The sequence below is a fragment of the Haemorhous mexicanus genome, chromosome 12, assembly GCF_027477595.1.
Source record: "Haemorhous mexicanus isolate bHaeMex1 chromosome 12, bHaeMex1.pri, whole genome shotgun sequence".
NCBI lineage: Eukaryota > Metazoa > Chordata > Aves > Passeriformes > Fringillidae > Haemorhous > Haemorhous mexicanus.
The window spans coordinates 4,702,892-4,716,344 of record NC_082352.1 but is presented as its reverse complement, the minus strand read 5'-3'; the positions used below and the strand labels follow the sequence as shown (position 1 = coordinate 4,716,344).

The window sequence follows — 13,453 nt, the reverse complement described above, 5'->3', positions numbered from 1 at the left end:
TTGTTAGACAAGTCCAGGCTCTGGAGGAAGAAAGCAGCTTGGAAGTTGCATATCTCACTGACCCCCCACTGCTCCACACTCCCTGCTTACCTCTGCAGCTTTCTGCTGTGAAAAACATTCCTCCCTGCAAATTAAAACCTTTGTTTGCACTTACTGGTGTCCTTGCACCCCTCAGCTATGGCTGCCAAAAGCCCAAGTGTGCTCTGCACCAGCCAAGGGACACTGTGGGATTTATGGGGCAGCATGACAGGAATGAGCAGGTCTGGAGAAAAAACACAGCTTGAACTTGATTGCTCAACTGCAAATAAAGCAAAACCTCATTCCCACTCTTGCCCCTGATTTTCTCTCAGAATACTGGGTTTTATGCCTTCTGCTCTGATCCCACAAAGATGAGCCCTGCAGAAGTGTCCTCAGACTCAGGCTAGTTGGTGGATTTTTGACTGTGCTTACACAGCTTCTGCAAACTTGGGATCCACCAAGAGCATCTCTAAACCAGGCATCACTTAATCCTTCATTTCTGAAGGGGTATAATGGGAACTTCAGTGTCCTAAACTTTCAAGGTAAAGCTTATTCTTCAATATTATCCTGAATATGAAAAGGTTAAAATGTTCCAAGTGCCTTCCTGAATTGCAATTCCTGGCAATACATATTTAAAACAAAGCCATATGAAAATGGCAGTAACAAATCATCCAAATACATCAACTGCTGTGTTATAGCTCATGTTATTGAGAAGAAAGATTGACTCAGAGTCTCCTGTAAGGTCTACTGCCATGCCTAGGATCTTGCACAACCTTATTTTGGATGCAGATGTAAACAAGACATGAATTTCTTAGCAAAGCTTGGGGCTGTTGCAGGTTTCATACCTCCTTAAACAGAAATCATTCAATCTCTCGAGTTTGCATTCTTCTGGCTGTAAATCTGTGTTAGTTTTACCTCTTAGCATGGTAATCTCAGTAGTCACATCTCTAAGTGGCTTTATCTCTGTTTTATCAAGGAATACAAAGATAGGCTGTGGTCAATGAACTGAGGTGGAATTTAAAAGCAAAAAAGAAAAGGTATTTATGCTTCCTGGGGTGTGCACAGCTATTGCACAATGATACCTGACTTAAAGCTTGCACCAAACTCAAAATGCACTTTGGTAAACAGCTCAACCTGAGTTTAAATGAGATTTACAAACACTTATCAGCCCAGTATTCACTTTGACAGACACCACTTATGATGCTGTCCTCATGTATTTAGAATCAGTGCTGACTTGTATCTTGACTTTATTTCTAAATATGTAATTTATTTTAAAGAACATGTTTAGACAATTTTACTGCAGAGAACTAGAAAGTCCTGGATTTCCAAGAGAAATGGCAGCTTTTCTTGCAGTTCCTAAATATCTTTGATCTGGGAATCATATTACCTGTTGTAATATGATCAGGAGTTAGCAACATTGCTATAAAATATTCTTATTCATGTATGAATCTTGAATTTGCAAATATCACAACTACTTTTTGAAATTAGGTATCTTCAGAATTGTCAGACTTCATGTTGCTCACTGATGTCTTTATGTAACAGGTTTATCTAAACAGTTGGCCAGCTGTATAAAAAATTCATCAAAAGAATGTCACTCCTGCCCCCTGAACAGAAAAACTTGTTCATAGAACAGTCTGAGTACACAGAAACATGGAATTAAATTAGCTAATCCTGTAAAAGAGACGTTAACACAGACTTGAACATCCCTGCCACCACAGTGTGTGGGACCCTGCTTATAATCCACCTTTTCTGCTCTAGTTTTGCAAGAGATTGGACATCTGTCTTGTTTTATTCCTTCCTGGCTTCCTAAAGTATCAGCCTTAGGGTTGAAGCATGTTCTTTATAAATGTCACTTGACAGAAGTTTTCTCCTTGGTTTTTGGTTTTTCAGATCTAGTGCTTCTGAGCAGCTCAGCCAAGAGTTCCTCAGACTATTTCAGAGGGCTTCAGAAGGAAACAAAGGCATTTCAATAGATGGTTTACTCGCAGAGCTCTCTTCAGGGAGGTTCTGGGAGACGGTGGCTGAAAGTGAATTTGCTCCTTTTGCCCTTTGTGTGCCCCTTTCCCTGTCTGAAACACAGAGGGTGATCCCCACCTGCTGCAAAGGGCAGCCAGGATGCTGCTCCTGTCCCCTGGCTATGTTGGGTCAGGGACAAGTGTGCTCATTTTTGGATTTGGGGTAAAATGAGGGAATGGGACTGGCCCCTGCAAATTCAATTAATGAGACCAGATGACACTTGTTGGCTTTGCTCTCTGCTGTGCAGGCTGAACACAGCAAGGCTCATTCCCTGACTGCCAACCTCACTCAGGTATGTGGCAATAAAGGATTAATGAGTTTTGTATCTAGCTGCTTTCAGTTAATTTAAAGGCCAGGAGGCAATGAAGTCCTCCACTCCTGTAGCCTTCAGTAGGATTTGAGGGACTTGGGACCAGTTAAGAAAAGGGTCATTAGTTTTCTGTCAGGAGCACAAGCATGTGAAGGAGAGCTATTCCTTCTGTATGCACTTGTAATATGTACAGGATTGGGCACCTTTTCTAAAGTCTGCTTAAATCTTGCTGTGTTGCTAGGGAACTGGCCCTGTCCACAACCAAAAAACATGGAGACATTGTGTCCTACTGGTTTCTGGCAGAGTTTACCATAAGAAATGGCTTAATTGCAACAAGATCTACTAGCAGGAGTACAAAAATTGTCATTTGTCAGCTTTTTTTGTCAGCTTTTTTAAAAATTACAAATATATTAATTCTATCACACTCATGGAAATCCCTTTCAAGCTGAAGGCTAGGCATGTGTGGACAGCACCAAAATCAAACACTTCTTTATTCTTTAAAATACTGATTCAGCTATTTTTAAATTTACTTGAGTCAAGGTACAGTGTTTGCAAGCTTAACAAGCTTGGATACTCTCTGCTCTTTTGTACTAACTAAGGCTATTACTATTTTCAAGACTCTCATAAAAAGAATTCATTATGTATGTTTCCCAAATATATGGTTTTTCAAGTTTTCAGACTGCATTTAAAAGTATCAGAAAAAAGAAACCTGTATTTATGGAGACCAAGAATGACATTTCTGATACAGTTTCTTATCCCTTTCAGGACATCAGAACTGTCTGAGTTGTTTTAAATTAGTGATAATACAAGGCTTGAAACCCCAGATACCAAAGAATAAGTCTGCTATCAAAACAGGACAAAATCTGGGCAGAGAAAAAAATAAGCCGTGGGGAAATCAAAATGAAATATAGTCTGAGGCAACCTCCCTTAAAACAAACAAGTAAATCCTGTCCTATTAAGCTCTCAGGAGAGCTGCTAAAGAATTTTGAAATAATCCAGACAAGGAACTCATTCTTGTCAGTCCTTTTCTTGCAACTCCCTAAGAAAAAATGATCCCTTGTGTGTTTTGTACAAAAGGATGAATTTTTATGATATAAAAGCACACAGTTTAAAGCTGCAAGTCCTCATTCCTTGGCAGTCATTATCTTCAGGTTTATGGAGAAACACATATTGATTGGGCAGGGAGGCAAGAAACTCTTCTGGATTCATCAGCCTTCTTCATGGGTCCTGACCAGGAGCAATCTCACAGCACAACACCATTAAAAACCTGGAATACATGGCACCTGTTAGTGGCTTTTTCTCCTCCTCTCAGGATAGTTACACAATTTAACAGCAAAAAGATGGAAGCCACTGAAGAACTGGGAGACTAGCCAAGCAAGGATGTTTTTTCTTGTCACACCTGTAGCTTATAATGTCATATACGTGTACACAAGTGCAATGGCCTTTTCACAAAACTCCTTGTGTTTCAGAGAAGGTGTTTCAATATTCAGACCTCAGCTTTTGTCTTCCACTGTCTGGATGTATCTCTGTAACAGAGCAGTTTTTCACACTGACCACTCATCTCTGGATTTTCTAACCCAGAGTTAATGCACAATAATCAATGTTCCTGTGTGTTGAGCAGTGCTACATGTGAATTAGAAATTTTGTGGTGGGCAGCCTTGTGACATTCATTGCCAGAGACCACATTAATATTGTGGATTTTAGCTCTCTGACCCAGTGTATTCAACAGAGTGAGATTCTTCCTTAACTCAATTTCTCCTGGTATTTGTGGATGTAAGTAAGGCCCTTATGTTGTTCAAACATAATTTTTTGTGGTATACTATTTTAAGATGTTTGGCCTGATCTAGATTAAGCAGCTTCATATAACTGATGAAAGAGCTATTGTTTTTCACAGCAGAAAAACTGCCACTCATCCAGATCACTGACCTATTTCTTGGAGTCAGAGGTAACCTTTCTGAAGTTTTACTGCTTTTAAATGGTATGTCTTACACTATTGATATTTTGGCCCCACATGTGAAGTGTGACTACACCATTATTTAAGGATCAGATAAAAAAGAATTCAACTTGATTTTCAGTTGCAAAAAGATTTTAGTCTTCTGTAAGTTTTGGTACTATTCTAAAGAAAGTGTTAAATGAATCAAGCAATTCAGCTCCAGGGGTTATTCCACTACTCAATGACACAGAAATTCCTCAGGCTTAAACTCCACCAGTATAGCCCTCACCACTTTCCTTGCTCTGAGATCCAGTGGAATTTGTCTCTATTGCCTGAAAGAGATGATGAACCATGTGTAGAAGCAAGAATTTAAACAGCTCACCCTAACACTACACTGGTTTGTACATTACCCTGCAATCACAACACCAGCATCTGCAAGTTCCTGAATTTGGGAACAGTTTGTAGACAATCGCTCTTCAAATCTTGCTTTTCACTCCTGCCTTGCAAAGGCCAGTGCCAGAAGAAAACATCAGGAGAATAAACTAATACTGCATAAAGAGATTTTGTGGAGGCTGACATGAATAAATGTATTTACCACTGTACATGTCTTTCCTCTGCAGGACAACAGGGCTTGCATATTCTCTATGCTCTCTCACTATACAGAGAGGGCTGCAAGCATTTTAAAAGGAATTAGCGTGTTGAGATGCTCAGTCAATGTTGGATTGCTGGCTCCCTGCTCCTTGCCATGGAACATCTGCTAAAGAACTCTTTGGGAGAGTTCTGGGTTTTTAAGGACCAGCAGAATAACACAACACTGTTAGGGTGTTTTATATTTGGGGCACTTCAGTACTGACAAATGCCTTCTCATTTTATCATGCTGCAATCAAGATGACAAAAAAGCGTGGCAGCTAGGAGAAACTCCCCCCACAGTACAACAAAAAACAGGGTCTCAAAAGGAAAAGTTTGGCACATGAAAAGCTGCAAAAAAAAAAAAAGCTAAACCTCCACCAAACCATTTCTGCTTGTTGTGAGCCTGCCAAAGCAGAGCAGACTTTCTCAACAGAAAAGGCTACATTATGCTAGAAGGAAATGAGCTGCAAGGCACAGGAAAAGGGAACACGAGTGGAGATTTATGGCACTGCTGAAAGCAGGCACTGTACTGCCAGATCAGGAGTGAGACACTTAGCAAAGGATGCTACCTTTGTTAGTTCATCTGTCAAGGAAGGAGTTTCTGTTGTATCTGAGCTCCTGGCATTCACTGCAGAGCTCACTGCTTCAGCCTTGTGATCAGAGTCACTCTGTCTCAATCAGAATTCTCTACTGCTTTTAGAAGGTAAGAAAGTAAAAACCCCCAAAAACTAGCAAAACTCACCTAAACTAAATCCACCCAAACCAAAACCACAGTCAATGAATTCTTGATAGCTAATGACTTAGAAACAGAATTGTGTGGCAACCGTTGCAGAAAAATACAAATTCAGCTTTTTTTTCCCCTCTTCATATTGTACATGTGGGACTTCACATGCTGAATTCTCCTTGATACCAAATACAGCAGAAAGGCACATCTGTGGACAAATAAAACCCTTTCCTTTCTCCAGAAATATTCAGTAATAAGAGAAACTGCCAGCAATTTCTAATTACAACTCCTTTTCAGACTTCCTCTATAAGTCAGTTTAGCCTCAGAGGTCAGCTGCTAGCCCAGAGAAGCTGCAGAATCCCCCCTGATTTTTTACCAGCCTTAATTTGAACTTTGCCATGTTTTTTACTTTCAAATGAAACTGCAGCTTGTTTTCAGCTCCCTAAACTCAAGTAAAAGGCTACCCCAAACAATTCTGATGGAGAACTGTATGTAGGGACAGCCTTGAAGAACGTGGGAACATGGTAAAATACCATGCCATAAATGTAACTTGCATTTTGGATGGGCATTTGCACCAAGGGAAATTTAGGTTGGATATTAGGAAAAAGTTTTTCACAGACAGGGTGATAAAGTTCTGGAATGGCTGCCCGGGGAGGTGCTGGAGTCCCCATCCCTGGGTGTGTTTAACAAAGCCTGGATGTGGCACTGGGTGCCAGGGTTTGGTTGAGGTGTTGGGGCTGGGTTGGACTCAATGATCTTTAAAGTCTCTTCCAACCTGGTCATTCTGTGATCTCCAGCTTTCTTTTTTTCCTAATGCAGACTGGATCTTTCTCAGTAGTATGAACCTTTTTTCCTATTAGGTACCATACCAAATTATGGACACTTATCAGCTTAAATGTACATCTGGATTGTGGACATGTAATTTTCAGTAGTTTTGAATCTGAGCCTAAGCCTCTGAGCTATATAGAAAAATCATTCACAAGTCCCTCAAAAGTGTCTTTGTGGTTTCTCACTAGTAAGGAATATGTGCCATTTATCTCAAACAAAGATTGACCGCTGGCTTTACTAAGCCATAATTTGCATTTATGAAAGGACAAGACACTGAATTACAGTTCTCTGCAGTCCAGAGCTCGATCCTGAACTATTGCCCTGAAAACAAAACACAGTTGTGCATTTGTAAATACTCTGTGTGTTCCATCAGTAAGTGCCATGTGGAACTAAATGCTCAAAATATTAGTTAGCAAGTTGTGTAACAGATAAGGAAGGCTGACTCCTTCCTAAAGTGTTTAGAAACTTTTTTTTTTTTGAGAGAGAAGCACTGAAGTGTAATCTGTATTACTCTCACAAGTCACCAAACAAAAGTCTGTCCTGAAACTTCAGTTAGCTATAAAAGTGAAATGCTCTCTCACAGATCCAGAGAGAGAGAAAATTCTTGCTGCAACAACGCTGTTTTCTGTGACTCCAGGCAGGATCACAGAAATCAGGAAAAATCATCCAGTAATGTGGGTGGTGGCTTTCTGCTGTTTTTTCATACATCTTTCTTTCTGCTGCAGTTCTGTAACTTGGGTTCTACTCCAGTGAAGTCCATTGTGTCTGACTAGTAATGATCTCCTAATGATTTGAAATGTTACTTGATTAAGAGATGGATCTGATTCAATGACCAAAACCCAGTCCCCTTAAGCAATGGTGGCACATGAAACATGACCAGAGAGGATACAGCAAGCACTGTGCATTAATACCATTTCCACCTGAAAAAGAGGAATATGAAGGCTATTCCCAGCTCCACATGTTCTCTCTCCCCAGTGTTAAGCTAGCAGCTTTCTGAATCCTGTTTCTGCCTAGATCTCTGCCAACAAAGATTATCTGTGGGATCTTAAGGGATGTCAGAATGGCAGGAGGCACAGCAGTAAGGAGACAGCTTATTGACACACAGCAAGGCTGGCAAATGATTTTTGTTACTGACAAGGAGGAAAAATCACACTGGAGGGCTGCACTGGGAAGTGATATTTATGCAAATAAAAACTTCCATGTACATGCATATGCAATAATTTGTATGTATGTATGATGACAGGCAGATATAATGACAACCAAGACAACTCAGTTGTTGTCTTGATGGATTACCATGGTGTGGGCAGTAAGTTGCACTACATGCTAGGACAACTCTGCCTAAGGAAGCATCTCTGATGGAAGGAGGCTTTCCAGCTTGTGGGCATTCTGCTGAGACCATCCACTGGGTGGCTGACTGAGGTCAGCTAGGATGGAAGTAAAGCCTGTGCTGTCATCTGGGCAATTGGACAGATAAATTTCAGAAAGGTACTTTCAGGACTAGCAAAAATTGAACATACTGCTCACTGGTCAGCTGAACAGTTTTGTTGCTATCACTGGACCTGAATCAGGAACCAGTTTATAAAGGATCTCACATCAAATTAGTGTGGGAGCAGGGTAAGCACCACAAGCATTTTTTAAGCAGTGCCAAGTCAGCTGATGCAGATAACTTGCCTGCCTGTGCTCAGCAAAAAAAGGAGATGTATTTAGTTTTAGCTGAAATATTAATTGTAGTTGAATTTGTAAGTCTTCTAGTAGGTCTCATATAACCTGATATTAAATCATTCATGAGTATACAACAGGTTTCATCACAATGCTAGTATGACCCTATGGCTACTTTCATGCAGTTTTAAAAGCACATAAATAAAGATTTTAAGAGATGTTTAACTGTTTGTTTTATATGATGTTACTTGATCTGTATTAAACAGTCAAACAACCCTTTTTACATGTTATATATACAATTTGTGTATACAGTTAAATATACATTTCTAGTACATGAATGGTGAATTTTGTTGTTCAGACCCAAAGAACCAGGCTGCTTTAAGACATTAATCAGCCTGCACTTTCCAGTTCTTGTACTTTTCTAAAGAACAAAGGAATGTGGTAGAAATTACATCAAGTCATGGAACTTTTTACTTAGCTTTTTATCTACACAGGCAAGACTCCAAGGAAGGCACTGTATACCTAAGATGCATGTGCTCAAAGAAAATACACATGCAAAAATCTTAATTACATACACAGTCCTATGAAAGCATGTGCATGAAATAACTGTTCAATTAAATACAACATTGATTTCTGTGTCTGCTAAATAAAACCTAGTGTGGATTTCAAACAATGATATACTATCTATATGTTATTATCTAGGACATAATAACACATGAATGTCACTACTTTTTAAGCTGTATCAGTTCATTTAAGTACTGGCAAGCTTGATTTGCAGTACATGTGAGTGCATTAGATTATTAATATCTGGAGCCTGTGAGATTTGTTTTCACTGTACATAACCATGTTTGAGACAGAGCAGTTTGGGTGTTTCTACAGCATGTCTCAGGCACTTTCCAAAAGTGCTCTTTCTGTGACAGAGATGAATTGCCAGAAAGATTTGTTACTACTACTAAACACTGTTCAGTTTTACAGTCATTAACTACCAGTTTCTATTTAGAGTTAAAAGGTTTTGTATTTAGTACCTGTATTTACATCAGGATACTCAGAAGAGCAGTCTTCTGCCTCAGTGTGAAATGAACTTTTGAAATAGCCTTCTTCTCTAATCAGGCTTGTTTGTAAACAAGTAAAAAAATATAAATGAAGCAATGAAAGACAGACCTATGTTGTACAAATGCTAGGCTGCTGGAAGAGATCAGGAGACTGTTCTGTTGGGGGTTATGGGAAAGACATACTCCTAATTGATGTAGTTTATTATCGGGGTTTTTTCTGCATAGTTTTTTGTTAGATGAACTGGTATTTCTTACAACAAAACCTTTCAAACCCCTATAAAAGGAGGATAAAGAATTGAAAGGATGAGTTTTGTGAGTGCATTAAGACAGCACAGCAATTTATTGTGTTGATAAGTACCTTGGTTGTGAAGGTATTAAGAAAATTCCCCTACAATTCAAAACATGTCAAGAAGATTGAAAAGGAAGACCTGTTTTCCAGGGAATTAGCACAGGGCATGGGAGCTTCAGGACAACTGGCAGGATCCAGGCTGTCTGTGCCCTCCCTGCTCCCTGGACCAGGATGTGCTCTGTACCACAGGGCAGGCTGAGCCCTCCTGAGCTCTAACAGCCATGCATGTTTAACCTGATGTACCCTGAGAAGTTGTTTTTATTCTCTTGGTTGCAACTCTGATGGAGTACTACTAACAGACAGCAAATTCTACAGACTGCATCCTGCCATTAGAGGAATACTCTCAAGTACAGGGTAATGGTGACACAGGTGCTCCCACCCCCAAGCCTCCTCTTTCACTCCATGTCATTGCCTGCTGAGTGCTCCCCAGAGTCCCCAGCTCTGCAACTCATAGAATACCTTATTTCAAACAAGCAGAGTTAGTGTATAGAAGGCACCCACAAACTTAATAATCATGTATTTATAAATTCATATTTACAGTATTTTTCAAATACCGCCTCATGTTTCCTCTTCCTAATTACCAGAAGATTATAATTCTCTATATCCATCCTGCAGCTGATTAGAATTGTAGAACAGTCAGCTAAACCAGAACATTTAGTGTAATTCTGGCAGATCACAGCATCAAACTTCTATTTGATAATATAAAAATATGCTTATACATTTTCCGTACCTGCAAGAACATTTAAAGAAAAATAAGAAAGCATAAGCCTTATGTCCATACAGAGCAAGAAGAGTTTTTTCCTAAAGTGATTTCTGGTTTTCTTGGTGTTCTCAGTATGACTTAGCTGTGGGATGCATCAGAATCTGATGTCTAAACCCTTGGAATGGGTTTTCCTCCTCCACTCAAAACCAGGAAATCCAATATGATGGCTGACATAAAAGTCCTGGTCTGTCCTTTGGTCTGTTCCACAGGCTCTGACACGCTGACTGCATCTGTTTTTTCCATGCTATTAAATCACATGGAAATAAATCTTCCACCTCTGTTAAATTCTATCAAACAGAAAATTTGTGAGTTAACCGGTTGCCTAACACCAACTTGGATCAACTAGTTTATTTTTTTAATAAAGGAGTCTTAAATAAGAATTCATTTAGTTAACTCCAGTAATGGCTTGCAAGCCTATCTGATTTAACTCACAGTGTCCTGTGATTTGAGGCTGTCGTGTTTTATGCAGTGAAACCTACAAAGCCAGACTATTCCTACTACATACCACTTTGTTACAGAAGACTTTGATACGTGATGTAATTTCATGCATCTGCACACAAACAAATCAAACTAAAAATAGGATCCTCTTGTTGTTGTGTTTCAAATGTCTTCTATGAAAATATGGGGAAATTGGCAGAAGAATTTTCAGGCTTTATGTGGCAAAGCAGATAACCTTCTCTAACACTTAGACCACTTGAGAGTACTACAGTTTATCAAAAATGTCAGTGCTTTTCCTTGCTCAAATGTCCCTGATTAGATGAGAGGCTATTTCACAAGATTTATTCTGGACAGGCATGACATATATGAATTCTGCTTGCAGGATATTGCAAATAAGGTTGATGGAAAGTTGACTGGGAGAGAAGGGTAGCAGTCTCAAGGTACCATTCTGTCATACCTAATAAATGACAGAGATGCAATAAATCTTCCCTATGGCCAACATCAACTCGGGGAATACCCAACCCTGGAAGTGCCTTACCTACAGCAATGTTCTGCACTCAAAACCTCACTCTAACACAAGGTCATCTGAGCTCCACTGAGATCCAGAACCAAGATTTTTCCCCTTAATTATGTTGAGGGATTCAAAATAAAGGTATCTTTGGATCTTTGGATATGTAGAACACATCTCCCCAAAAAGTGCAGATACAGATTTCAGTGTTTCACTATGGGAATGGACTATGGAATGGAATATTCGCCTTTCACTTAACAGCCTTGTTCACAATGATCCTGTTCAATGGCATTGATTTTTTTTTTTTTTTTTGCGAGACCATATCCACGTACATTGGACATACAGACATACATGACTAAGAGCATAAAATTGCAGCAGGGCATTATGATCACCTAGGCAGTGAAGTCCTCTTCCTCAGGCTTGGTGACATCAACCACAGAGACACATGGGGGTGTCCCAGCCAGTTCTGCCACTGAGCAGTGCATTCCCATAGATGTGGCAGGTCCTGCTGTGCCCGCTGTTACCTCCCTGAGCTGCCGTGCACCTTGACACAGCTGTCACTGAGAGCCTTGTCCCCAGGTCCTGGTGACAGAACGGCTGGGTCTTCCTGCGGGGTTTTGAGGCTGACTGGGTTGGTACAGGCTGCTTTTGTTCACCTGGGCGAATCTTCCTGCCCCAAGCGTGCCCCCATCCCCAGCAGTGATGGAGCACACGGAGGGACAGAGCTGAGCACACCCTGCCCCAATTTCCGAGTTTTGATCTGTTACGGGAGCAGCAGCTCAGCCCCGCTGCTGACCGCGGTGCCAGAGATGGCTGCTGGGGACAACACCGCTATGTCAGCCACGGCTGCTGCGGGACAGCACCTCTGTGTCAGCCACGGCTGCTGCGGGACAGCACCTCTGCCTGCTGCAGGACAGCACCTCTGTGTCAGCCACGGCTGCTGCTTGCTGCGGGACAGCACCGCTGCCTGCTGCGGGACAGCACCTCTGTGTCAGCCACGGCTGCTGCGGGACAGCACCGCTGCTTGCGGCGGGACAGCACCGCTGCCAGCTGGCGCTGCCGCCACCGCGGCTCCGGGACAGCCCGGCAGCGCCTTCCAAAAGCCCACGCTGCCACCTGCACTTTGCAGAGCCCCAATCTCAGAGAGATAAACGAATCAATCTGGTCTAGCCTGATAAGTGAGCGTTGCAGAAGCCTCAGCAGCTCACCGGGCATCAGAAAAGCATTGAGGAAACCTCAGGACTTGGCGTTCAGCTGAACGAGTCGGCAGAGGGGGCTCACTCCGGCTGGCACCTCAGCACGGACCGTGTGTCAGCCCCTCGCCGCCCCGCTCGCTGCGGGCCGAGCCGCACGGTGCAGCGGCGCGCTGTCCCCTCGCCGGTGCCGCACACCTGCCCGCGGAGCCGTGCATCGCCGCGCCGCCACCTGTACCCGCGCCGCCCGGTCCCGAGCCCCCGCCGCTGCGGCAGCACAGCCGATGGCAGGGCTGTCAGCGGCGCAGCGGGGCGGCCCGCGGTGCCCTTACCGATGATGATGGCACAGGCGCTCACCAGCCCGATCTCCTTCTTCAACGCCACCCGCTCGGGGCCGCCGGGCAAGCGCTGCTCCCCGCCGGCCATCGCTGCCCGCGCTGCTCTGCCCCGCGGCCCCGCGCGCATGCGCCGCCCCGCGGGCCGGGACCGGGGGGGCCGCGCCGGACGGGGCCGGGGCGGTCGCGGGACCCCTGAGTGCTGCGGTCACTCGGGGCGCGGCCGCCCTCCGACCTGCGGGTGCATCCCCGAGGGGCCGCGGGGACAGCAGAGCCAGCGCTGTGCGGCGAGGGCTCAACGCTGAGCGCTGCGCTCGGACATTCGGCGTGTCGGGCAGCGGGTCCTGCCCCGGCGCCACGAGCCAGCCTGGCGCCGGGCCCGGGCCCCCTGGCAGAGCCGGCCCCGTGCGGGCTCCGGGGCGACCGCCTCCTTTTGGGCTCTCTTAATTGAGGTAGTGCGATAACGTACCGAACAAACGTTTTATTGCTTGTCATCGGTGCTGCCAGAGTTAAAACCGAGACGGCAATGCCCAAGATTGGCTGATTTCGGTACTTTTTACTTTAGTTTCTCCGCTCTTTCTTCCCACTGTGTTTGACACTTCTGAAGGGACCCTGCACCAGCTCCTTCGCACCCGCGGGGCTGAGGGGCTGCCGGGGCTCTGTCCGGGGCTCCGTCCCCCACAGCCCCGCGGGGCTG

General features: G+C 43.4%; 1 protein-coding gene across 2 annotated transcripts in view; it reads right to left on the bottom strand.

Moving 5' to 3' along the window:
- SLC7A10 (solute carrier family 7 member 10) overlaps window positions 1-12,865 on the bottom strand; it is a 40,713-nt gene extending 27,848 nt beyond the window's left edge. For both annotated transcript variants that reach the window (XM_059856960.1, XM_059856961.1), the window contains exon 1: window positions 12,754-12,865. In XM_059856960.1, coding sequence (XP_059712943.1) covers window positions 12,754-12,847 — 94 coding nt within the window. In that variant the 5' untranslated portion in view covers window positions 12,848-12,865. The remainder of the gene's footprint in view (window positions 1-12,753) is intronic.
- Window positions 12,866-13,453: the final 588 nt, after the last annotated feature.